Genomic DNA, 23,682 nt, shown 5'->3' with positions numbered 1-23,682 from the left:
GGAGAAACCCACGACTCGTTTGCGCTATCGAAGATTGTGGTTGTGGGCAGTGTGAAAAAAGCACTAGGGAGAAGTAAATCTAAAGATTCGGGATTTTAACGCCCAACAGGGCATAAATCAAGCTTTTTGGACCGTACTTTGGAGTCCTAACAACATGAATAGGGATGGTAAAATGACGTTTATACCACCAGTGACAACCTAACCCTTGGCGCAGCATTCTGCTTTCGGAAAAACGTTCAATTATTCCGAGACTTTATTTTCTTTATTCCTTGAGCACGCATACTAGTCTTTACCTAATGACTCCTTAACAGACAGACCCTACAAAGACCCTGTAACGGCTTAAGCCGCGCCTCAAAGTGTTTTACCGTGGAAAAGACTGTCAAACCAGGTACACTATATCCGTCATGCGGCTCAAACCTGCATTTAACCCGATTGATATCTCGGATCTTTTCGGCCAACATTTGCGTTCCCCCTATTCTGTTTTCTTTAACAGTAAAGAGGGTGGGGAAAGGATGTTGCAGTGGTGGCCCTGGGGTGATGGATAAATTATTTTGAATAAGAACTTAATCTCGTATCATCATATTCTCTCGCAGAATTCTGGAGTTCGTAGAAATCGCTCAAATTTACGTAGCTTCAACGTACTTCACGTGGGAATCGATGTAAATCAACATTACGATGATGAGCACAGGTACAAAATATGGTCGAACAATCATAGAAGAAGTAACATAGAAAAGTAAAAATCGAGTTGGTTGTGGTTTTTTTATTGGAGCTGAATCGGCAACTATGAATGAACAAGTGCTACTCAAGCCGATTGAAAAATCAGCTAGCCCTCTACAATCAGCCTTTCAGCTGTCACGTCCATGTGCTCTGAAAACGAGTCCGCCTAGCTAGCTCTCATTGCAATCTCTAGGCCTTGCTTCCTCTATGATACCATAACCAACAACAATTTTCTCCTCTTCTTCGGTAGTTGTCAATTACGGTCAATTTTGTGGGATTTGCAGATTTGTGGGAAAACCAATTTCGGAATTCTCTCAGGTGCTTAAATGGTCCAACACTTTGTGTCTTGTTATGAATAAATAAATTCCTATACATTATTTTGAGCAACCATAATTCAACAATATATTATATGAATTGCACAGGGAAGATGTAGAAACAAGCTGAAAAATAGCACCTCTTCCATTGTTGTTACGTATAACGTAATAAAGGGGAAATGATGGGTGACTTTGTAATAGCATGAAAAGTGATGGTAATAGCAGGAGTCTTGGCCCTCTCAGTTGCTGTGGCAGTTGTGATTGGGCGAAAAGGCTTGTTGCTGTTGTTATAGTTGTTGTGATTGTGGCCGACAGTCTTGGTATCAGCTGGAGCCTTAACGAACTCTCCTATTACAACCGTAATTTTGGTAAAAGTTATTGTTCCTGTAGTTGGTTTTGGTCAAGATAATGTGAACACCACGCAGGAATAAAAGGTGGTGAAAGTTAGGAGTGAGAAAGAGATTTCAACAAGATTCGCTCCGTCCTTCAACTCTGGGACGTTGGCATAAGCTGACGAGACTTTGATCATGGACAAGATCACGTGGCTGCGCATATCTGCATCATTCGTATTAATCTTTTGGCTGATGGATTCCAGGGCTTCAAAACATTCCTCCTACAATATCAATAATGACAGCAATAAGAAAAGTGAATACGTGGTAAATATTGTATAATCGAAAAACTGTCGACACTTTTCCACCTCCATATCGTTTAATTAATTCGTATGGGCTGCATATCTCTTGTCTGCTGGAAAGGGAATCATCCTAAATAGTCTACAACTGTGCATGAATAAATACAAGAACGTTTGCAGCGAGACATTTCTAAGGAAGAAGAATATCATTGCTACTGTTTTGCGACGGAAATTGACGATTTTCAAAGCTTTCTCTATCGACAAAAAAAGAGAGGTTCTTCCAATTCTTTTTTTTCAATTGGAGAAAAAATGATGTTCGTAAGTAGTCCAAATCTAAGGCATACTAACCTTTTCTTTGTTAAGCAGATAGTTTGTCAAATTTCCACTGTCTCTGTTTTCTTGAAATTCCTCCATTACGGCTTGAAGGATCATGTTTTCGCCGGATTGTTTATGAGGTATCACGCGACATTCACTCTGTTGAAAAGGAACTTTAACGATTGCTTTCCTTGAACTGGATCACGTCAAATGCACAAACCTTATTGTTGTTAATATTATGGTATCTCACGAGTCCTTCGATTTCACCGATGGTTTCCAAGATACCTTGCCCGGTGACAGCTTTCAAGAGCTGCTCGTCTTTTTCACTGTACCCCAGGAACAAGTATACACCCTCGGTCAAGTCCAAATCAACTTCTAAATCGAGCCACAAGATAACATCATTCATTCATATCCAACTTAGTCTCTGCAGAGGTGAGTGTTGTATACGTACCTTTGGCTGGCTTTGAGCAAATAAACGATCCGGAATAACACAGACATTGGCCTCGGTAGGCTTGATAGAAAGGCGAGGCGTGGCTGTAAAAGGCCACCCCCGTATTGCAAGCATCTCGCTCGATACAAGAGAGCACTTTGCACGAGAGCTCCTCGCCCACTTTGCATTCACACAACTCGGAGCATTCGGGATCATCGTGTTTGTATAACTGAAAGACGAGATTAGCGGCTCATTGCCTGACTAACTGACTAGTGAACTGTACGGGGCCAACCACTAACGGTTCCATGGAACTTACTCGCTTTTTGTAGCCTTCGCGAATATATTTGACCGGTTGTCCTGGACGTTCAAGCAAACAAAACTCTGAAAAGGTCAAAATTTGGATTCTTGAAATTTCCGGAGAGTGGTAAAGCATTTTGAACCGGGCATTTAGCCCTGATTATTTCGATAAAAAGTCGTCGTCTCTTGAGTTCGACATGAACTCAACGGCTATTTAACAAAAATAATGAATGACGGTGTGCTTTCCGTGAGGAATTTTCAAGACATGCCGATGGCAAACAATGAATTCGCAAAAATCATTGGTCCGAGTTGTTTCCATAAGATGGCGTTCCTGAGCAAAGATGAGTGTGAATCATGCACAACTAACTGACTTACTCGGTGGCAATGTGGTCGTGGTGGTCGTGGTGGTAGTTGAAACCCAGGTCGATCTTCGAGTGGTATAAAACTTGGGCCACGGAGGCGTGGAGTAAACAGGTCGTCGAGTCGGAAGGATTGGCAACATTGGCTTAGCCGATGTCTGATTGTATTGATAGTCAGTGTTGGGGATCACAACGTTGTCGTAAGGGTTTCTTCCACCCCCGTAGACATTGGGATTCTCAAGGTTATAATTGTTGATATTATTATTATTATTTTCTTTCGTCTTATCGTCATTGTTATTGAAGTCGTTCTTGTCCTCCTTTTTGTTTTTGCTGTTGTTGTTTTTGTTGTTGTCTCGGTTATATGGATAGTTATTCTCGATCGGATGAGTGGGTAAGGTGGAAATGTCGAAGCTACCACCCCCGAAATGTGGGATTGTCGTAGGTTTGTGGGGAGAGCTGTACCCATTTAGCATGTGGTAATCCTTTTGAGCTTCGACTAAAGAGATAAGAAATGGTCAAGCACCCACAATGTGTGGCTAGTCAATCATTCAATCATTCAAAGCACTAGTAGCACACACTGTGCTTTAGATTCACTTTAGATTCTAAGAACTCACCCACACATGGATTCACCCAGAGAAGTCGGTGCCATCCTATGCAGTCGTAGAGTTCTCGAAAATCAGCTCCAGTGCCAGTGCAAGCGCAAGAAGTTCTGAGCGTGGTCCCTAGAATGCCCAACATGGCCTTTCGGCATTCCTCCGGCTTTCCAGCACACCGCTTGGTGTCACTGGACACGGAGCAGAACTGATCGAAGTTCTTGAGCCTGTCGCGGCACTCGGCTTGACGCAGACAGTCTTTGGCAATGTGATGGCAAGCGGGCAAAGTCTGGTCGCCCCTCGACGTCCCCTGGATCACATCCGGTTGTTGGGCGCACGTGGGATGCAAAAGAGTTTGCGCTCGCAGGCAGACCTCATCGGGATTGGGCGTATTCCTACGAACACGGGCAAGAGGTTGAACACATTCACACATGGTTGCCTCCGAAAATCTAGGAGATGACTTACTTGCAAAGGCAGAAGGCAATATCGAGTCCGATGTCTGAGGGGATACTCTTATACATGTCTTGTATGGCTCTCATGCATTTTTGTTTATCACAGGTTTTCGTGTCACAAGTTCGCTTGATTTGCTCCAAGAATAGCCGACATTTGGCATTTCCTTCACATTTGCTCAGGGAAATGTGGCAGGTACTTCGCAGTGCAGTGACATCTGGCATTTGATTTTCCCGTAAAGGACCTTCGGTCGAGGGATAGAGGGGCTTAGTAATTCCTGAAATGGGTAACAAGGCATTTCAAGTACCCGGCCGTAGAATGCCAGCGACCGTTAAGAAAACACAAACCCACCCCTCGCCCCAGAGGCGTGCGGTCAAATATCCCAAGGGGGTATGGGTCAATATGGATACAAAGACATTTCAAAACAAAAACAAAATTGTCACAGGAGTAAGAAAAAAGATCAAAGACTTTCCTGGTGGAGCAGACATTCTAGGATCCCTATAGCAGTAAACCACTTGACCCAGAGATTGCCATGTCCTTGTGGCGGTTTAAGTTATATCATACAAACAAGTGTGCTTCTTCAATGCGATTTTCAAGCCTATCTGTTTCTACAATAGTTGTGGTGTCCAAATATTTACTTTCCAATATCCCTCCCCTATCTGCCCTCAAGACAATTGGGGTTCTCTATTGGACTCTTCTTACTGCGTGTCCGAACGAAAGCCGATCCCTAGACCCAGAATTAGTGATTCCTTTGTAATTTGAGAGCCAACTTCAGCCCCCGCATGCACAACTTGTTGAGGTTATGGTTGATTGTTAGGCACTGTTCTGTTGTCTTGCGACACCAGAAGAGGTTGTGATTGTTGCTGGCGATTGATTACCTTTGTATCTGGTACGCATCATGTCTACAGATTGTTGATTGTCCGTCCAATAACTGTACTTTAACCCCGGGGTGGGGTTAAAGGAGATTTTGGTGGTGGTGGTTGCCTCAGGAGTAGTTGTTGTAGTAGTAGTGGTTGTAGAAGAAGCTGTTGCTATTATATTCGCTATCTCAAACTTGGCGTTAAACCAATGCTTCCAAAACGTTACTTTTTTATCAAAGTCTGGGAAGTGTGAAAAGGGGAAAGCGTCCAGCGAATCTGCAAATAAATCATTCCAAACGGGTTGGGTTTTTCCAGATGGAGTATCTCGATCAGCAATTTTCTAGGTTCACTTCTTTGGTATCCCATAGCTCGAAACCGAAGCCATGCAAGAGAATATTGATCAAAAGGCAGATTCTTACTAATGCGTTTTAATCTTACTAATCTTAATCTTACTTACTGATGTAAATGCATCAAACACTTTTTTTCTATTTCATAGCATGTCACCTATGGCGTGCTCATGTTTTCTTACACCTACTAAGTACTGTATTCTGGTTTGCAGCCTCTGTCCTCAAGGACGGGTGGGTTTTGAGAGATGATCCAAAGTCAGATTTCAAGTAGAATGAAAAGCATATCGTGGACTTGGAGCGAGTTGTCAAGTCATCACAAATAAGAAGAAATTAGCAGACCACGACTCTCGTATCCCTTAGCGCTTAACGAATGCTTAGAACCCCTACTCACTCCCCTTTGGCCGGACGGTTATTGCACGTTGAAAGACGATGTTAAATGCGCAACTTCACACAACCACTCAATCAAGCGAGGAAGATGGTGATGATTTTGGTTAGCTAAATCACTTACCCAAACACGGATTTTCATGTATGAGTCTAAATATGCGCTTGCACTTTTTGGCAAATTGAACATTTACTGGACAAATACATCCGTACAAAGGCGTTTTCTTAAGGCGGTCCCAGGTTTCTTGGCAAACGTTTCTAGAAGGAGAGGGAAAGGGATCATTCGTCATGGAAAAGGTGGAAGAAGAAACACTTACATCGCAGACTCCGAGTGGCAGCTTTGGCTAGTATCTTCATCGCAATTATTTAAAAAGAGTTTGAGTGTTCCGGAACAGGATTCATTGGCTAAACACATTTCATAAGCGTGGATACACGTAGGTAGAGCTTCTGCAAAAAAGAGGTCAAGAGACAAGTAGCTTGGGCTTGCGTGAGCTCGCGATTCAGACTGACGAACCCACCTTGTTTATTTGGAGCCGCAGATTCACACGGATGTTGGTACAAAAGCTTTTGGAAGGCATGACACTCCGGTTGATAGTAAAAGTTGTTCGAAGAGGAGGAATAGGATTTGGATTTGGGATCGGAATAGGATGAGGACATGGAAAGAGCAGAAACGTCAACGACGGCGGCAGCACGAGAATCTGAGGCACAAGTGCACTTCCCTTGAAAGTCTTGGAACGAGCGAAGTGTTTGGAGTGTGGCCACACATTTTGTAAGTGTTGGCGATGAGCAGGTTACTATCAAAGGATAAAAAAACCAGGATCGAGTATGAACAGGGCAGGGGCACTGATACAACATACTGATAGTACAGTATATTGATTCTCACAGGATGAGATCAACTCAGGCAAGACCTTTAGAACTTGAGGTCCTAATTGAACACCAACGTGGCGTGACACTAACTTACCTTGCTCTATCCCACAAAGCCTAGGGAAGTGTTGTAAAAGTTGATTGCAAAAGTCGTTAGCAAAACAAGAGTTTTTTGCGTGTTGGCAGGAAATCGGAAAACGATCCATTCGATCTACAGAGAGAAAAGAAGAATCAGGTTAAGTAGGATACTTGGATCTACACTTCACAACATGCAATACGAGAATTAATAAGCTCACGGGGGCAGCATCAAATAAAACGTGGTTAGAATGGATTATCGATTAACAACTCTTTTCAGAAGGCCAGCAAGCAACTACACACAGCCTTCAGTAGTTTAAGCGTCAGTCATTAAACACTATTGGGGTTCAGAGACTTGATCCACGTATCGAAATTAAGTAGAGTCACACCCTCCACATACCTAGAGCTAGCCCTAGTGAGAACTCCTTGCTATAATAACTGTTGTTATGATATCACATTCTATGATCGACTCCATGGTAAACGATTCCCATTAGGAAATCTGAGAAATGAAAGATGGACTATTGGCCACCCACCATATTAACTGAAAATCAGCATCGTGTTGTGCTTGCATGATTTATAATTCAATCTGGTTTGAGCCAAAAACCAACGAAAACAAGTAATTGTTGTAATGCAAAGGGTGTGCCGATGTCAAATGCGAAGTACGTACGAGTACAAGCACTTTCCCTGAATATTCCCCATGAGTCAAGGCATGGTCAAGTTTACTTGGAGTTAGACGGGAACGCAAGTCCATTTGGTAAAAGAGACTGAGATTAGTGTTCCTCTGATAACCATGACTACTCAAAATGGCCTGCCTTTATTGACATAATTATGGATAGTAATCCATTTTTACGTCCCAAAAGGATTGTTTTGTATGTACTGCACGTGAAGCAATGACTGGCTCCGATACGATCTAGCACCCATAGCGGTAGGTCCAGCCCTTTGTTCCACTATCGTATTCTGCCAAGACAACGCCTTCCTAGACTTTCACGTTTTAGTGGACTTTACGTATGATGAACCTTCTAGACTTGACAACAAATACGTCCTTAGAAGATCGGTTCTTGGCTTTTGTTTCAATCGCTAATCACGAGGGTATTTTTAGACAGGGACGCCTGAGTAGGAGTAGCCCAGCTTTGGGATGTAACTCAGTTCCACAGAAATATATCAGACTCAAAGTTCGCATGATTCTCCAGCCTTTGAAGAACAATCTAGATTGGTATGTGTTTTAGCCAGCCTCTAGCATGGGCAACAAGTATTGCAACCTTTGCTGGAGAATTCTCTATTCGTGCCCAGAAATGTTGGGACCAGACCCGTGTTGCTTCCAAAACGCAAGTTCAATTCAATGACTACTCCGGCCTTGCACGGTATTGATGTGGAGCAAAAGTTGGTGGAGCTACTCTTCCTTGAGTTACTTACCCTTGTGGTCTCCATAGAGTTTCGTGGTGGACCTATGGTCAAGTTGATTGGGCGACGAGGGAACGGTTGATTGTGGCTCGCGACTCGGTATGATGACGGTGGCCCCTGTCACTGTGGTCGGAAAGAATGGGTACAGTGGCTCGCAGCAGTCTCGATCGGGCGATTCACTAGCCAAAGGGCGACTAATCAAGTTGAACAGAACGAAGAGGTGCAACAGGAATGAGGTGGAACTTGAAGGCAGATGAGAATAACAAGATGAGGATTTGGATGATGCGGTAGAAAATGAACCAGTATTTGCGTTTGGTGAACTCGGTAGACATGTATTTGCCCCTTTCGCTGCCAGAAAACTGTCCCAAGGCCTCCTCATCCCCCCCGCGTCCCCCTCGATTGGACTGAGAGACACTTTTTAGCTGGGACAATGTTGAACCCGCCACATAGGATGACGATGGATAGGCGTGGTGGGCGACGACGACGACGACAGCGACGACGACTTGAAGTCTCCAGTTTGTTGTCGGTTTGGACCCTTCTTCGGTGCCCCCGAGGGCCTGCTCCACACTGAGGGATGCTTGAGAAAGTGCCAACCACAAAGACGACAAGTTTGACAACGACGGGAAATAGGACACCGGCAAGGGAGATAACGATGTCGGGGATGAAAGAGCGGTTGCAACAGCCTCAGAGTTTGAGCAGATCAACCCTTCGTTCCCCGAAAACACGGGGATCATGTCAGCCAGCAATGGAAGAGAAGGAAGGTTGGAGGAAGGGAGAACGCGAACACACCACAACCACCACCACCACCACCACCACCAGGAATGACACCACCCAAAACGCCTCCCAATGAGGCCGTTCAAGAACCTCACCACCAACCGCTGACCGGGACAATGATACGACGATCTGTGGAAACCACCTGGCCTTGCGCAATCAAGACACTAATCATCAATAACCACCACCATCATTTGGGAGAAGATGAAGCCAAAAGCAACCAAGCACGACGACCTTGTTGTTGCTAGCAATAATGAAGATGCTGAAGTTGCTACAGGGCCATCCTCCGTCCACACCACATAAACACCATTTACGCTCAAAGTCGTTTAAAGCCAGGGAAGTAAGAATGGCCACGGAGATGGCAATCCTCCGAAGCAACAACCACGACGACACACTCTAATCTAACCCGTCCAGTCAGTCATTTTTTGCACTAGGGAATCAAATTCTCTGCTCAGGATCCTTTTTCATCGATAACTCTGGGAAAGCTTTCCCCTCCAACTTGGATCTTCCTTTGGTACGGCCCATGATGCCTCGCCAAAAGACTGCCAAGGCCGACCATTTGGCCTTGTGGGCAACGACACGCTAAATCTAGTTGGCGAGTCAACTAAAGAGAAGGAGGAGGAGAGAGAGAGAGAGAGAGAGAAAGAGAGAGAGAAAGAGAGAGAAGCTAAAGGCTGTTCGTTGGTCTGTTCCAAGAGAACCAAAGGAGCCTGTTTGAACCGAGCAAGACGACTGATTGCTGAATGTCCTTGGATGGTGGTGGGCAGCGGCGAATTGGGCTATATGCGATACAAGATTGGATTTCGATGCCCCATGAGCGCCAAGGAAAGACCTCGAGCACGTTTGTTTGGAGGTATGTGAGAGTGTCTGTGTGGTTGTATGTATATGTGTATGTAAGGCGGCATGTATGTATGTATGTATATATATATATATATTGCATGCTTGAATGAGCACATCACAACGGCCAGGGACCAATGGGGCCTCCCTCGTGTACTTCTCCTACCTTTCGAGACTGAGCCCCTTAAGAGCCCACAATGAATGGTGTTCAGAACAGAGAGGACTCGTCACAACCTGTCAGTGGATCGTTTGTCACGTGTCAGGTCGACTTGAAATGCTCGAAATTTACAACAGGAACAAAAATGCCCAAAACGTGCACATTCGTAAAAAATTACTCATCTCAGATCAATTTTCCAACTGACATTGAGAAGAGTAATGTTTCATGACTCACTACAATTCTTAAGCAATGCGTGGTTGCTCAGTTAATGCATCTTAACTTCCATCATCTTGAGGAACAGACCTGTGAACTGTTAATGATGGACGATTGCCTAAAAATGAAATATGCCTTGCAGGCCACGCACTAATGGCACCTATGCCCTAAAATTGTCACAAAATATGGTTCCAACAACCATTGAATGACAGGTTGAGTGAATCGTCATGGTGTTTTATCGGAAGAACCTGTGACAAAACGTCATTGAGACGGTTTAGTTTAGCCGTCATATTATGGTTGTGTCTAGTTTTTGGAGGGTCCGCCGTCCCAAGTATGACGACAAATGCCCTTTCTCCGGATCCCTTTTCCGAGGAGATGGAGCCTAGCCAAATCGGCCCAGCCATGGGAGAAATAATGGCATTAGCAAAGTAGTCTAGCTAGCTAGTAGTAAATAGCCTTTTATCAGCTGTGCCCGTCAATATTTTCCTCTCCCTCTCCTTCTCCTTCCTCAAGGGTTTGCCCCGTTTGCCCCGTTTGCCCCGATCCGTCGTTCACTCTTGGAATCGGGGAGCTGTGCCCTTCGTTCTGTTCAGTTCGTTCGAACTGGGACTTGGTGGCCTCAAGCTAGCCTCATGTGTGGTAGGCCAGCAACCACCCAGTTCATCAGTGGGGTACATCACCGATATGAGCAAGGTTGTACACTCGCCTGCTAGATCCGCGTACGACACTAATATAATACTAGTCGGATCTCGGCCTCTTCTCTGCGCTAGGCTTGGTAGGCCATAGTGCCTTGGGATGGCATTGAAGGGGGCCTTCTTTCTCTCGTTCCTGGCAAGTCAGTGACTCACTTTGGTCCGCTGGCCCGCTGGCCCGCTGGCCCGCTGGCCCGCTGGCTCGCTCCCTTATTCTTTCTTTCCCGTCTTTCCTTCCAGGGGGGCCGGGCAAACCCGAGGATGGACGGATGGATGAGTGAGGATGGCCCGAGCAACTCAATCAAACTAGAAGGAAAACCCAACTTGCTTAGCAGCCTCTGTCTATGCCTGAAATTCCGCGCTGGGTGGTGCTGAGGGCAAGGTGCTAGCTAGCTAGGTGCTTGGTACTTGGTGCGTCCATCCGCCGTCCCCGATGGAGAAAGAATCCTCGGGAGGAAGGAAAGAAGGAGTAGTTACACGATCGAGGACGGAGGACAGTCCGGTCCCACTCGAGAATAGCCCCTGCCGATCCGCCTGTTCCTACTTGTTCTCCTACTTGTTCTTCGTCTTCTTTGGCTCCTTTTACTTCTTCTGCTTCTTCCACATTGGCATTGGGTGGGGATATGTTCAGGGAAATCACCTCGGGGGTGTTGGTGTGTCTTCATTGAAGTCCATTCCAACCTTATTGTGGGCGTGTTGGTGTTAAGGGACGGACCCAGTGACTGACTAAGGGAGTGTTCACCATCGGACTCGTGTGGCCACACCGTCATCCGACACCATGCCCAAAGACAGATTGGCGGCCCTTCGAGCCGTAAGTATACGTACAACATCGATATCGACATGCCGTAAATAACGCGGCGGAGACTGACCACCTTCTGCCGCGGTTCATTACGAAAGGCAGCTACAGAATTCTGGAGGTTCAGGTTTGGGAGTTCACGTCAACCAACGAAATAGATGGATATGTGATTGTCCCGATAAATATGAAACCTAAAGTTCCATTTGTAGTGTGCCCCTGGTGTCTCCTTTCCTATCGTTCTTTCCTTAGCTGGCTGGATGGCTGGCTGGTTGGCTGGCTGACGGGCTGGTTGGTTGGTTCCATCCAGCCCCGCCTGTTAAGGGCCTAGCCTGCTTGGTCCATGCTTAGAACGAGTCAATGAAACCTCGTGATCAACAATAAACTCGCACCCATCTACCGATCTCGCGATCAATTTGTCCTCGAACATGATGAACGATGAATTTTGGCCACCAAAGGCGACATGGGATGTATCGCTTCCGACAGTTTTCGAGCTTTCGAATAGTAACATTACACAGTAGAATTGTGACTGATGAAAAATCCAGACATGGGGCTCCCAACTTCGCGTTTCTCTTACGGGTGTGAATATTCCGGATTATCCGAGAGTAAGGTTCTACAATTTGATTTTGGCCTGGAAGAATTGAAGAGAAAAGTGGAGAAATATGACGAGAATTTAGTAGCTTTTAAGAGCCAAAGAACACGATTGATTCAGTTTGTTTGTTTTTCATCCAACACTAGGTTCAATATTGCCTAAGATCATTTTCTTAAGAAAGATGTGCTCTGTTTCTTGTACCTCATAAGGATAATCAAACACACTGGGCGGGTCAATCTTCTCCATAAAGCTCAATGACAATCAAAACTTTTTGGAAATGCCTTTAAATATAAATCTTTGATGTACTGCATCCATATACATTTGAAACATATCTTTAGGCAATGACGTTGACCAATGTCTGCCTTAAGATAAAAATTGAGAGAGTAACAACAGAAACAGCACAAAGGTCCATCTTAAAGATGAATTTACCGCCGGCCTCGTGTACCGGATCAAATACCAAATGCACGTGACAGTTTCCCGTACCATGTAGCTCGGATTTGGCACATTTCCTAGATACTAATAGCTCACTTAAAGTACTTTGTTTTCTTGATGCACAGTACGTACAAGAAAAAAAGAGAATTCGAATCCAAAATTAGAATCCAGCTACCTCGCCTGACCCAAAGATACTTTTTGTAAGGTGTCACAAAGAGTTTGACCAATTCCACCCCTCGCAAAAATCTGGACTCTATATTGAGGCCATCGTTTTGCGAAGGATGGGTATTTTGGTAGCTAAATGGTTTGCCCAGGTTTTTCTAGGCAAAAGAAATATGCTTTCAGATTCAAAACGTGTCTTGTTGAGTTGTGTAAAATGAAAGATAACAACGAAAGCTCGAGAAATATAAACAATTACCTATTCAAATGAGTATTCAAGTGCTAGGTCTGCTGCCTGGCCCAGCTTTTCAGAAGAATTGCCTTTGCTCCAGAGGCGAAAGGTTGGTTGTTCAGTCTTGGAGCATAATTTTAGTTATTTGATAAAATTATAATTGAATGATAGAGTACTGTTTTTTGACTACTGCGAGGTTTTATTGAGATGTGTCATTTCGAATTTGTCAATGCTAAAAATAATACAGCAGAATCCAGGTATATATTTCACAATGTCGTCAAAAGTCAGACCGAAGAGACACAACGACCTAAGGTTTTGATTAAACATCTTGCAATGTGGAGAAACAAAAGTTGAGCATCAAGAACTTTGATTCCAACCAATGAATTATATTCTTCTTTAAATGAGGCTGGCCCCAATTTACTCTAATGACGGGCTTCAATTTTCAGCTTGATCAAAAGACTGAGTCAAATGTTGTGAGCTTAGAGAGGGCATAAGTTTGTGACCCATTCGTTCGTTCGAACTGAAAATTCGACTATTTTCTCAATTTTTTTCAATTTTAGCCTCCCCATTCATAATCCAGACGTTTCAGGTGTAAGCTAGTTTTGATAAGAAATGTCCAACCTCTCGCCAGTATTTCCAAGCGGTCATTCAAAATCACCCCAATAATGATATAGCTCAGACTTGAAATTCATTATCTTTTGACTTCTTCTTTTCCTTTTGGGGTTTCAGGCTCAGAGCGACGAGGATGACCTGGGGGGCGAGGACATGGCGGTCAATGTGGAGGGGGGTAAAATGGACGAATTCTTCCAAGAGGTAAGCTCCCATCAGATGCTCGTCAGTCCAAGGCATAGCCTTCGAACTCAGATGTTGCTCCCACACATAGGTGGAAGAGATTCGGGAAAACATCGACAAGATCCAGAACAACGTTGAGGAGGTCAAGAGGAAGCACAGCTCGATCCTCTCTGCACCCCAAAATGACGAGAGTAAGTTCCCATGCAATTACTTGAGGTCTATCGAAGGTGAAATGCTTGCCAGCCTCTTGAATTAACGCCGATGTTTTCCACCTACCCCTGATAGAGATGAAGCAAGATCTGGAAGATCTCATGTCGGATATCAAAAAAACCGCGAATAAAGTGCGAGCCAAACTCAAGGGTGAGTCTTTCCTTGCCTCTCCTGGAGACTCGTAGTTGCCCCAATCATGTTTTCCATGTTTTCCAGTCATTGAACAAAACATCGAAGCCGAGGAGAATATCAACAAGGCCTCGGCAGACTTGCGAATCCGAAAAACCCAACACTCGACCCTTTCTCGCAAATTTGTCGAAGTCATGACCGAGTACAACCGCACCCAAACAGATTATCGCGAGCGTTGCAAGAACCGCATCCAACGTCAAATGGAGATCGCGGGTCGCACCACCACCGATGCCGAACTCGAAGATATGTTGGAGCAAGGCAACTCCGCAGTGTTTACTCAAGGCATCATCATGGACACAGCTGCTGCCAAGCAAACTCTGGCTGATATCGAGGCACGACATGCCGACATTATCAAGTTGGAGCATTCCATTAAAGAGCTCCATGATATGTTCATGGACATGGCCATGCTGGTCGAGAGTCAGGTAAGCAACTAGAAGCACGAGGAGTCGTCTATCTCTGTGTCTATCTATCCCACGGTATTGTTAGAGTGAAAGGGCCGAGGAGCTCCAAGTCCAATCCATAGAGCAATGCTCAGACGCTTCCTCATTGTCTTGGTCTGTTGCAGGGTGAAATGATTGATCGTATCGAGTACCACGTGGAACATGCTGTCGACTATGTTCAAACTGCGACACAAGATACAAAGAAGGCTCTTAAATACCAATCAAAGGCTAGGCGGGTAAGCGTGCATGCAAGTAGCCTTATAATTGATGTAATTGGTAGAAGGTTTGGTCGACGACACTATTTCCTTCCCGATTATTTATCGAGTTGTGCGCTTTGATTTGATTCATTTAATTTTTTGAGTTGTTACTTTCGTTTCAGAAAAAGATTATTCTTTTGTTCTGCCTCGTGATTTCCATTGTCGTGATATTGACGGTCATTGTCATTATGGTATCTAATCAGTTATCTGGAACCATGTGATTCTTAGGTTCGGTGCATTAGTCTATATTTTTGATTATTTTTCCTGCGTTACAATTATTCCTATCTCCATCATAGTTATTATCATCATTATCACCATTATTATTTCTATTATCCTCGTCATTTGCATTATTTTTATAATTATTTGTTTACATTCTCGGGCGCAAGTGTGTGCTACTATATGATGATGCCCTTCTAAACGTACCTTTATTATCCTTTTATCATAGGCTCAATTCATTCTGTTCCTCTCGTTTTCAATTAGTTTCGAATAAATCATTGACCCATTAGAGTTCCTTTGTTCACCAATTGGTATCCATCCTAATCCTATTGGTTTTGTTTACGTTCGCTCTTTGGAGGGGCTCATCTCTCGATGATGACATGACTCTTATGCTGGTACCAAGCGATTGGTAGGCCTATAGGGTTAGGGAGAGAGACCGCTCTATCTATGAACTGTTCCACGTTTCCTGTCATGAGGTGGTTTGATTTTCAGAAAAAAATAATGATGCTTCTTTGCGGCGCTGCCATCGGTGCCATCGTCATCTGGTGGGCCGGAGGTTACTTACAACTATGGTGAAGTACTCTACTTGATCCTCAACAACTCCCGTTTCCCTCGAGAGCAATCGAGTTTGGTCATCGTTATACGCATCATACCCAAATACGAGTGGTAGTTATTGAAGTTGGACTACTTTCGCTCCTGCAAGGACTACTCCGGTCAATCAACAAATAGCCCATCTTGATGGGATGTTGTTCACTCTCAATAATACGGAATCTATCGAAATCGTTAAACCTTATTGCTGCTATTACTTAAATCGGCATCATTATTATTATAATTATTACTACATACCACTACTACTGCTACTACTACTATTAATATGATTATTATTATTATCATCATTATCATAATTATTAATACTATTGCTAAGTACACTACCTACAATTCTATTATTAATTCATACCACTACAATGGTTGGCATTGCTGTTTCCCGTCATTCAATCGCATAGTGTTCAATAAAGCATCCCGAGTAAAATATTCCAATATATTGCGAGTCCTTTACTATTACGCTGACAATGATCATGGTTACAATGTCCCGAAGACAAGCGAGTGGACTCTGTTCGTCAAGTTATTTCCTGGAAAACATGTTTAACATAATCTTATGTGTGCTTCCTTTCGGCAAACTATCACATATCGGAATGAAACTGTCGAGAGCATCTCAAGAACGTAAGCAAACGCCTTCAAAGCCCTCATTCTGATAGAGGCAATCGCCAAACTTCATCCCTTTGATATTTCGATCAAGGCAAATCGAGAGAGAATCGCCTAATCTTGGGTTTGTAGCTTCGGGAAATCTTCATCCAAGAGAATATGATTGCGACAGAGAGGACAATCTCTCTGCTGCGAAAGCCAATCTCGGATACACTTTCGATGAAAACGATGTTGACATGGCTGCAAGGTTTCCAAATCAGTCATACCTAAAGTCTCAAGGCAGACTGTGCAATCCTCTGCATTAATGTCTTCCACATCAACTAAAGAAAACCAAGAAAACGACCCATTAGTCAATTACTCACAGCGACAAGCTGGAACAACCAATCCGACGAGTTAGTTACCTTGAGGTTGATAGGAGGAAATATTTAGCAACAACTTTGATAAGACGTCGTGAACAGCACCATCCATCTGATTCGTGCTCGGATGCGCAATATTGGGGGCCAATTTTTCCCCAGCGTGTTGGCTCTGGGAGTTGTTTTCCATCGAGCCCGAAACGGGATAACCTTCAACACGGCGAAATTCTTCGATGGCCTCGTGTAAGACCTCCTCGGTCACAGATCCTTGGTGGAACTGCCTCGTATCTTCAATCAACATTAGGAGTTCGCCTATATCCATATCCGGGTAATGTCGATGCAATCTATTGATTTCCAAGTCCTGCGAGAAAACCAGTTGGGAAAAATGTCTCAGGACTGAGAGAGCCGAGATCTCACCTGGTCAGACGGTATCACGAAAGCCGCCGAATCGATGATGCCTTGCGGAATTTCAGGTACAAGTGTCGCTGGAGTGGCATGAACTTGTGATGGTGGTACACTCACGTCTTCTATCGCTTGATCTTCGGGAAGGAGGCCTAAAACCTGGCGCAGTTGCATTTTTCGAGGTTCAATGATATTGGGGTAATTGGGAAATGTTTCTTGGCAATAGGCTCGAAGCAAGCTCGAAAATCGGTCGAGTTTTTCATGTGTACCCGGGTTAAATTTACGATGATTTACGACGGCTTCAACGCACAACTCAAAGCCACTCATTACATCCGCAAGTAAGACATGTTCTGGAAAAGACATGAGCATTAAGGTACCCTAATAAGATAATGATATAAAAGTAACTAAATTTGCTTTCGATTCTAACGAAAAACAAACCCTCATCGTCAGCCGGTGATTGATAAACGATTGGGACAAACTTTGCCCAATGCTTAACCTCGCGTAAAAAGAAGGCCACAATGCCAGAGCATTATTTAATTAAAAAACCAACAAACTTTGGCGTGACTCTGAATTGATCTCACCTTTCCGCGATTGATTCCGCATCCCAGCAAGCAATTGATTCGAGCGTTTCAAGCATTGGTAGAGATGATAGGTCATCTCTTTCTCGGACTGGTACTCGATCCCATTAGTTTCTTGGACGTGTTCCTACGTGAAAGAAGACATGAACAAAGACTCGCTCCCCTGATCCACTTCATGTGGGTACTTTCAAAAACTTACTAGATGATGATTCCCTGGCTGCCATAGGTGTTCCTTCATACATTTGTAAATATTTTCGGATGAAGTTATAAGATTGTCGATCTGAATCACACCATTCTGAATTAAGATTTGTGCAATTGAGACAGGTTTGGTCTCTTTCCTGTAAAAAGCCACTTTATCATTGAACCCATGAGGAACCTCAGTCTTTTTTCTTTGGGGAGGGTTCGCTAACGCCTTAGCAGAGGGCTTCTTCTTGGGTTTCTTCGGGATCGCCGATGGCGTGTTCACATCAGATTCGTGAACAATCTCCGCGGAAGCATTACTCTGCGTAGCCACTAAGCACTTATTTGGGATGACATTGGCCGCTTTCAATTCGGGCAACTTGTCTCGGCCTTCCGGTCGAATCCAAAAGGCTTTCATTTCACCGGGACACTCCAATGACTGCGAGGGACACGAGAAATTGAACGGGGTATCAGATGGCGCGCATTCGCCATGAAACGCTAAGCTGCACCCCTGCGTACAGTCAATGACCACGTGATCTAATTGAAGATTGATATCCGGGTTGGTTATGGACCGACCATTTTTGGAGCGGTGAGGACATAAATTGGAAGCGCAAGTCACTCGCTGGCGCTCTTTTTCCAACGCCTCCTCCAATTGGGTGAGTAACCGCTTGACCAGTTGATGAAAAGTATCTCGGTCACTCTCTTCAAACAGATCTTTCAAGTTCTCCGGCCATTGGCACATCGTGATGTCAGTCTCGTTGAACACGACATGCTTCATTAGGGTCGCGTGGCTTTCTTCAAATTTGGATTTAGCCCATCCGATCCGGGCTAGCCCAAAAGCGGCTAAGCCCGGGCAGGTTTGGAAACAATTCTGAAAGGCCAATTGGCCTAGATCGAACTCGCCCTGGGCCTCGTGACAATGGCCCATCATGTAGTGAATGGGCCCCACTTGAGCGGGTGGGCACGATGTCAACATCTGATTCAAGTTGACGATGGCCAGCGAGTATTTCTTCAAATTTAGAGCCACTCGAGCCCGGCTGACATGCGGGGTCTGAGAATCCGGCGTCACGTAGGTTTGGAGGATACGACGAGGGTCCACGGTCAAACGAGGCGGAGTAGGGCGGGGATTAGGCTCGGAGTCTTGGGGTTGAAGCAACTGTTGGAGACGAGCTTGGGCCTGAGCCGCGGTCATACAGCGGACGTGCGGAATCACCTCCGGATGCCATCGCACCACACTCTGCCCCAGTGACAGCAAGAGGTGGCCCGAGTTATTCCATAGACTTTTCACCTGCGGATCATCATAGGAAGGGCGGCTGGGGGTGGGGGTGGCGTTGGCGTCAGGTTTATCCATGGGGTGCGGGTCGGCCTGGGCATTGAAGTGGAGGGACAAGAAGAGAGCCAGGTCCCATTCGCCCTGGCCCAGGCAGTAGACGGCCAAGTAGAGGCCATACAGCCTTTCAAACCAGGGCTGCTCCACCAGCCTGAGCGTGATGCCCGCATTCAGCTGCCGGAGCAGCGTCAAGGCCACGTCAAATTGCTGCTGGACTAGGTGACAATGACACAATTGCAACACCAGCAGAGCCACCTGCCGGGCGTGCCGACAGTCCTCGGGAGTGGCTGGGGGCGTGGCCAGGTGGGATGTGGCCCGGTCGGTCGTAGGGTCTTGTGGGTCTTGTCCCATGTCACGGAGGATCTTGGTGAGTTCGGTGCTGACGCGGGCCAACTTACCGCGCGACCAGAACCGCTCAATCTCGGCCAGTTTGGTCTCATTCATGGCCACTCCCACTCCCACTCCCACCGCCGCCACTTGATGGATGGATGGATGGATGGATGGATGGATGGATGGATGGATGGCGGCCCGAATTACTTCCTGACTAACTGGCTAGCTAGCTGGCTGGCTCCCTCCATACACGTACTCACACACGTACTCACACACAGCCGCACACGTTGCAATCTGGAAGGGCTCTCTCAGACTGTCACTTTTGCGCTCTCTCGCTTTCGGTGTGAGCACTGACCTAGAGACCCTAGAGGGCTTGTTTTAGGCCTTAAACATCAGCCCAAATGAGCTGATAGGTTGGGTTAGTCCAGTATTATATGGTGTTTGCTAAGGCAAAAATTGCTTGATTCTTATGTTTCACGATCTTCTACGCTTTGGGCTCAGAAATAAAGTCGATCTAGTCTAGACATCAAGGGAAAATTGAATTTCAATGTAGAATCATATCTCACTCTGACTTCCAAGTATCATACGTTGAAGCATTCTGAAACCACGGTCCAGGACTAAGTAGACGAGTGGTCTCCAAACTCGATGCCATTATTGCATGCGAATCTAAGGAAATTGGATACCCAAACGTGACACGCGCAATTCCCCGTGTTGACCTTCTCCCTCGGGCAGCCGACCAAGGAATACGTCACGTCATCGAAAGGGCTGGGGCCAGCTGGGACCGCTTGGACGGTATCGAGAAACGTTTTTATAAGAGACCTTATGTATGGAACCTATTTTCTTTGAATTTTTAGTGCCAGTTTGTTTCTCATTGGATCAGGTTATGTTGACCATTTTAATGTATATTTCGGTCTTGTCCCATGTTGGGTTCCAGGTGCGCCATTCGAGGCGTGATGATCCATGAAAGGGGGGAAGATACTTAGGATTGAACCTATGAACCCGAGCATAGCTTGGTCGCGAGTTACCCAACTGCGCTACAACAATATCCCCCATATTTGTTTGAAAACTGGCATTGCGACGGGTTAGTCACTTGCTTTTTTTTAGAGTTGCCTATCGAATCATAGTATTTAGTCACTTTTACAAGACAGTTAAATTCAAGTCCTCTAGAGTAAAACCGGCCAAAAAGGTCAGTCTGGTTAAGTCCAAGGTCAAACATGAACATTGGCCATTGATTATAGAAAATTAGAAGAACTGGATCTATTCCACTTCTGAAACTGGAATCGTCCATAGATACAGCAATTGCTAGATTAGTTTTAGTTTTTGTAGAAGTTTGCTCCAATCTAGCAATACCTGGACCTGGTTTCAGTTCTGTCCGATTCTTCAAATCGTCCATAAATGTAGCCTTAGACAAAATGATCCTAGTTTTTGAGGACGTCTGTTCCACTCTAGCAATCTCTGAATGTGTTGCGCAGGGCGGGGCAGAGTCTAAAATTCCGAAGTATAGGAAGCAATTGTTTAAAAGGAGTTGCAAACTAGCAAAAAGGCTCCAAAGCAATTTGAATCCAGTAGTTGTGGCTAGCCTTCAAACAAAGTTGGAGTTGATCCAAGGTAGAATTAAGGCCTCCACTTAGACAGACCAGTTGAAAAAGGAAAGTAGAGTTGATCAGGAAGTGAGGTCGAATCCGAAGGCATTTTTCCCTTATGCAAACTCTAAGAGAAAGATGAAACACCATGTAGGGCCTTTTGAGGTCAATGGGGAAGCCATAAACAATGCAGAGTCTATGAACAACATACATGGAGATCAGAGCCCAGTTTTTTAAAGGGCAGGAGTGAATCTTAGATCGAGAAAAGGTACTATACTACATAAGTAGGATCTTTTCTTGATCTAAAATTCAATCCTTATCTCTAAAAAACTAGGCTCAGTTCTCTAATGTGTTTTCAACTCCAAAGAGTTTAAGAGCTCTATTGATGAGTTTCTTGAGATTGGCAAGGCTTGTCAAGTTGAGCGTTTAGATTATCCTGTTGTCACACATCAAGATGCTTTTCTGATGAAATGCTCACTGTTTTTTGCTCCTGTTTTCTCATACTTGATGCGATGCATCTTGGACCAGGGCAAATTTCCCTCTCCTCTGAAGGTAGCTCATGTTGTTCCAATTTTCAAAGGGAGAGATAGATAAGTTTCTCCCCAATAACTATAGGCCGACATCTCTCACTTCAAATATTACAAAGGTGTTTGAGAAGATCGTGAAGTTCAAACTTGCTGACTATCTTGAAATTAATGAAGTCCTTCCTCCTAGCCAGCATGGGTTCAGAGCACATTTTAGCACGGATACCCTCCTGATTGAACATATAGAGTAGGTTATTGAGGGGCTAGAGAGACATGAATTAGTTGATGTGGTTTATCTTGACTTTGCCAAGGCCTTTGACAAGGTAGATCATGGTCTTTTAGTTATTATGCTCTATGAGATTGGGATCCAAGGCAAGGTTCTCAATTGGTTAAAAAGTTTCATTTATGGTAGGAAGCAATTGGTTAAGGTTGAGGTATCTGTGAAGAAGACTAGTTTTGACGATTGTTTGGAATTGACTCTCAACGTGAAAAAAAATATTTCACCAGTCTCTACGTGACCAGCAGATGTAACAGATAAATTATTAGACTCGTACAAAAAATGTTGTTTGTATGTCGAGCAGAAATTTGAGATGGTTGTATTAACTGGTTTTCTCCTCAATTGCTTGCTTCGGCTCTTTCGCACATCCAAACCGTCAAACCTCTGGAAATTCTACACGACGTGGAAACAACATATTTTGTGGGAGCCTACAGATAAGGAATTGCTTGATGCAGGCGCTCTCAACACTAGAGTTCGTCCTTCATTGCTTTACACACAGAGTTGCCAGAGTGTCCTTCAGAAGGCAGTCTTGGCCAACTTTTTCGAGGATAATTGACCTAGTCCGACGTGTTTGTTTCGTCCTGCTGACTTTGATTGAAGAGAGGGGGGTTGTCCCCAAACAACTCAAATTTCCTTGCATAGCAATGAGGAGTGATCTTCAAAGGTTTGGTGATTCCATTTTTTACTTACCGCGGGGAGATGAAATACCGTCACAAGTAGTCTAGTCACAAGGCCGTTCGGGCACTCTTAGGCGGCTTGAGCTATTTTGAGCCGTTACATGTATTTTTTCCTCTTTTAGCATGACCATGGCCTTAATCATGAATATCATAGTTTTGAATCAAAGAATAAACTCTTTGGCACACATTTCATGGCAAAAAATATCAATTATTTTCCCATGAGTCAAATATCTGCTTTTTAAGTTTATGTCGTTAAATCTACTAGCTGGCTCCTCTGTGGCTCGTACTATCGCAGCGGCAAAGCCAAACTCACTCTGATAATTAGTTCCGTTGATTTAACACGTTTATCATACTTGACGCTCATATTTTTTTCAGGCAAGCAATAAATACTTTTTTGGATGAAAAGTGTGCCAAAGAGTTTATTTTTTTTTTCAAAACTGTCACTTTCATGGTTAAGGCCACGGTAGTGCTAAAAAAGGAAAACATACCTGTAACGATTGAAACTAGTCCTAGCCGCCTAGGAGTGCCCGACCGGCCCTGTGACACTAATTCATCTCCCCGCGGTAAGAAAAAAGTTAATCACTTAACCTTTCATTAATAATTATTAATAATAATTAATAATTAATTTCATTAATAATCATTCCTCATTACTTATCACTTTGTCGTGGTCTCATGTTTGGCCCTTGTTATCAGTAAGGGCTTTTGCAGACTGGGTAGCAGACTATTTTATGCATTGAAAAAGAACTTCTCATGGATACTTAAAAGATATGTTAAAAAACGTAAATGAGAGGTTGCGTATTATCTTTCTAAAACTTCAGCATACTTATGAGAACGGGCCTGTTATTGCATCTTTTTGTTCAAACGGCCTTTTGGAGCCCGATTTTGATACTTTAGTTGCGTGATTATGAAAATGTGGTACTGCGTTGGATTGAAGCTTTGATGCAATCTTTACCACAATTATAAGCAATAACGTTTCTTTTTGGCATCTACCATACTTAGATGGAGGTGCAAAGCTGGAAACGTAATCTCCAATATAAAACAAAGTTACAAATTGTGGTTATGAAGCCAATTTATTGGTACTTTTTTCAATCACCCTGACATTTTTCATGAACCATTTTTCATGACCTTCCTTACTTTTTAAAATAACAAGGTCCAACCCGGCCAGCCATAGGCAAAAAGGAATAGAGTAGCCCATAATTTGTTCTACAGTTATGGCCAGTCATTATGTTGAA

General features: G+C 44.3%; 3 protein-coding genes across 5 annotated transcripts; 1 reads left to right on the top strand and 2 right to left on the bottom strand.

Annotated features, from left to right (window-relative positions):
• Positions 1–893: 893 nt before the first annotated feature.
• Positions 894–9,327, bottom strand: LOC131887393 (uncharacterized). Of its 2 annotated transcripts, XM_059235988.1 has the most exons (14): positions 8,044–9,327; positions 6,653–6,766; positions 6,210–6,485; positions 6,009–6,138; positions 5,819–5,949; positions 4,982–5,239; positions 4,119–4,380; positions 3,675–4,048; positions 3,077–3,556; positions 2,721–2,785; positions 2,426–2,633; positions 2,195–2,349; positions 2,008–2,133; positions 894–1,644 (listed from the first exon to the last, which is right to left on the bottom strand). In XM_059235988.1, exons 1-14 carry the CDS (start codon positions 8,408–8,410, stop codon positions 1,432–1,434), a joined length of 3,159 nt encoding a protein of 1,052 aa, XP_059091971.1. In that variant the 5' UTR covers positions 8,411–9,327; the 3' UTR covers positions 894–1,431. The 2 variants fall into 2 exon arrangements, with proteins under 2 accessions (XP_059091971.1, XP_059091972.1); XM_059235989.1 differs by lacking the exon at positions 4,982–5,239 and having other exon boundaries at positions 8,044–9,326.
• A 1,820-nt stretch (positions 9,328–11,147) lies between these two features.
• LOC131887396 (syntaxin-1A-like) lies at positions 11,148–16,053 on the top strand. Of its 2 annotated transcripts, none has more exons than XM_059235992.1 (7): positions 11,148–11,512; positions 13,639–13,722; positions 13,793–13,892; positions 13,987–14,061; positions 14,128–14,522; positions 14,666–14,776; positions 15,506–16,053. In XM_059235992.1, exons 1-7 carry the CDS (start codon positions 11,480–11,482, stop codon positions 15,587–15,589), a joined length of 882 nt encoding a protein of 293 aa, XP_059091975.1. In that variant the 5' UTR covers positions 11,148–11,479; the 3' UTR covers positions 15,590–16,053. The 2 variants fall into 2 exon arrangements, with proteins under 2 accessions (XP_059091975.1, XP_059091974.1); XM_059235991.1 differs by lacking the exon at positions 15,506–16,053 and adding an exon at positions 14,920–15,304 and having other exon boundaries at positions 11,152–11,512.
• On the bottom strand, positions 16,039–19,778 carry LOC131887395 (uncharacterized). The gene is made up of 5 exons (XM_059235990.1): positions 17,749–19,778; positions 17,553–17,676; positions 16,987–17,321; positions 16,618–16,930; positions 16,039–16,536 (listed from the first exon to the last, which is right to left on the bottom strand). The coding sequence occupies exons 1-5, from the start codon at positions 19,501–19,503 to the stop codon at positions 16,331–16,333; spliced, it is 2,733 nt and encodes a 910-aa protein (XP_059091973.1). The 5' UTR covers positions 19,504–19,778; the 3' UTR covers positions 16,039–16,330.
• Between the last annotated feature and the right edge of the window lie 3,904 nt (positions 19,779–23,682).

The sequence above is a fragment of the Tigriopus californicus genome, chromosome 9 (assembly GCF_007210705.1).
Source record: "Tigriopus californicus strain San Diego chromosome 9, Tcal_SD_v2.1, whole genome shotgun sequence".
NCBI classification, from domain to species: Eukaryota; Metazoa; Arthropoda; class Copepoda; order Harpacticoida; family Harpacticidae; genus Tigriopus; species Tigriopus californicus.
This window is presented reverse-complemented; position numbering and strand designations above follow the sequence as displayed.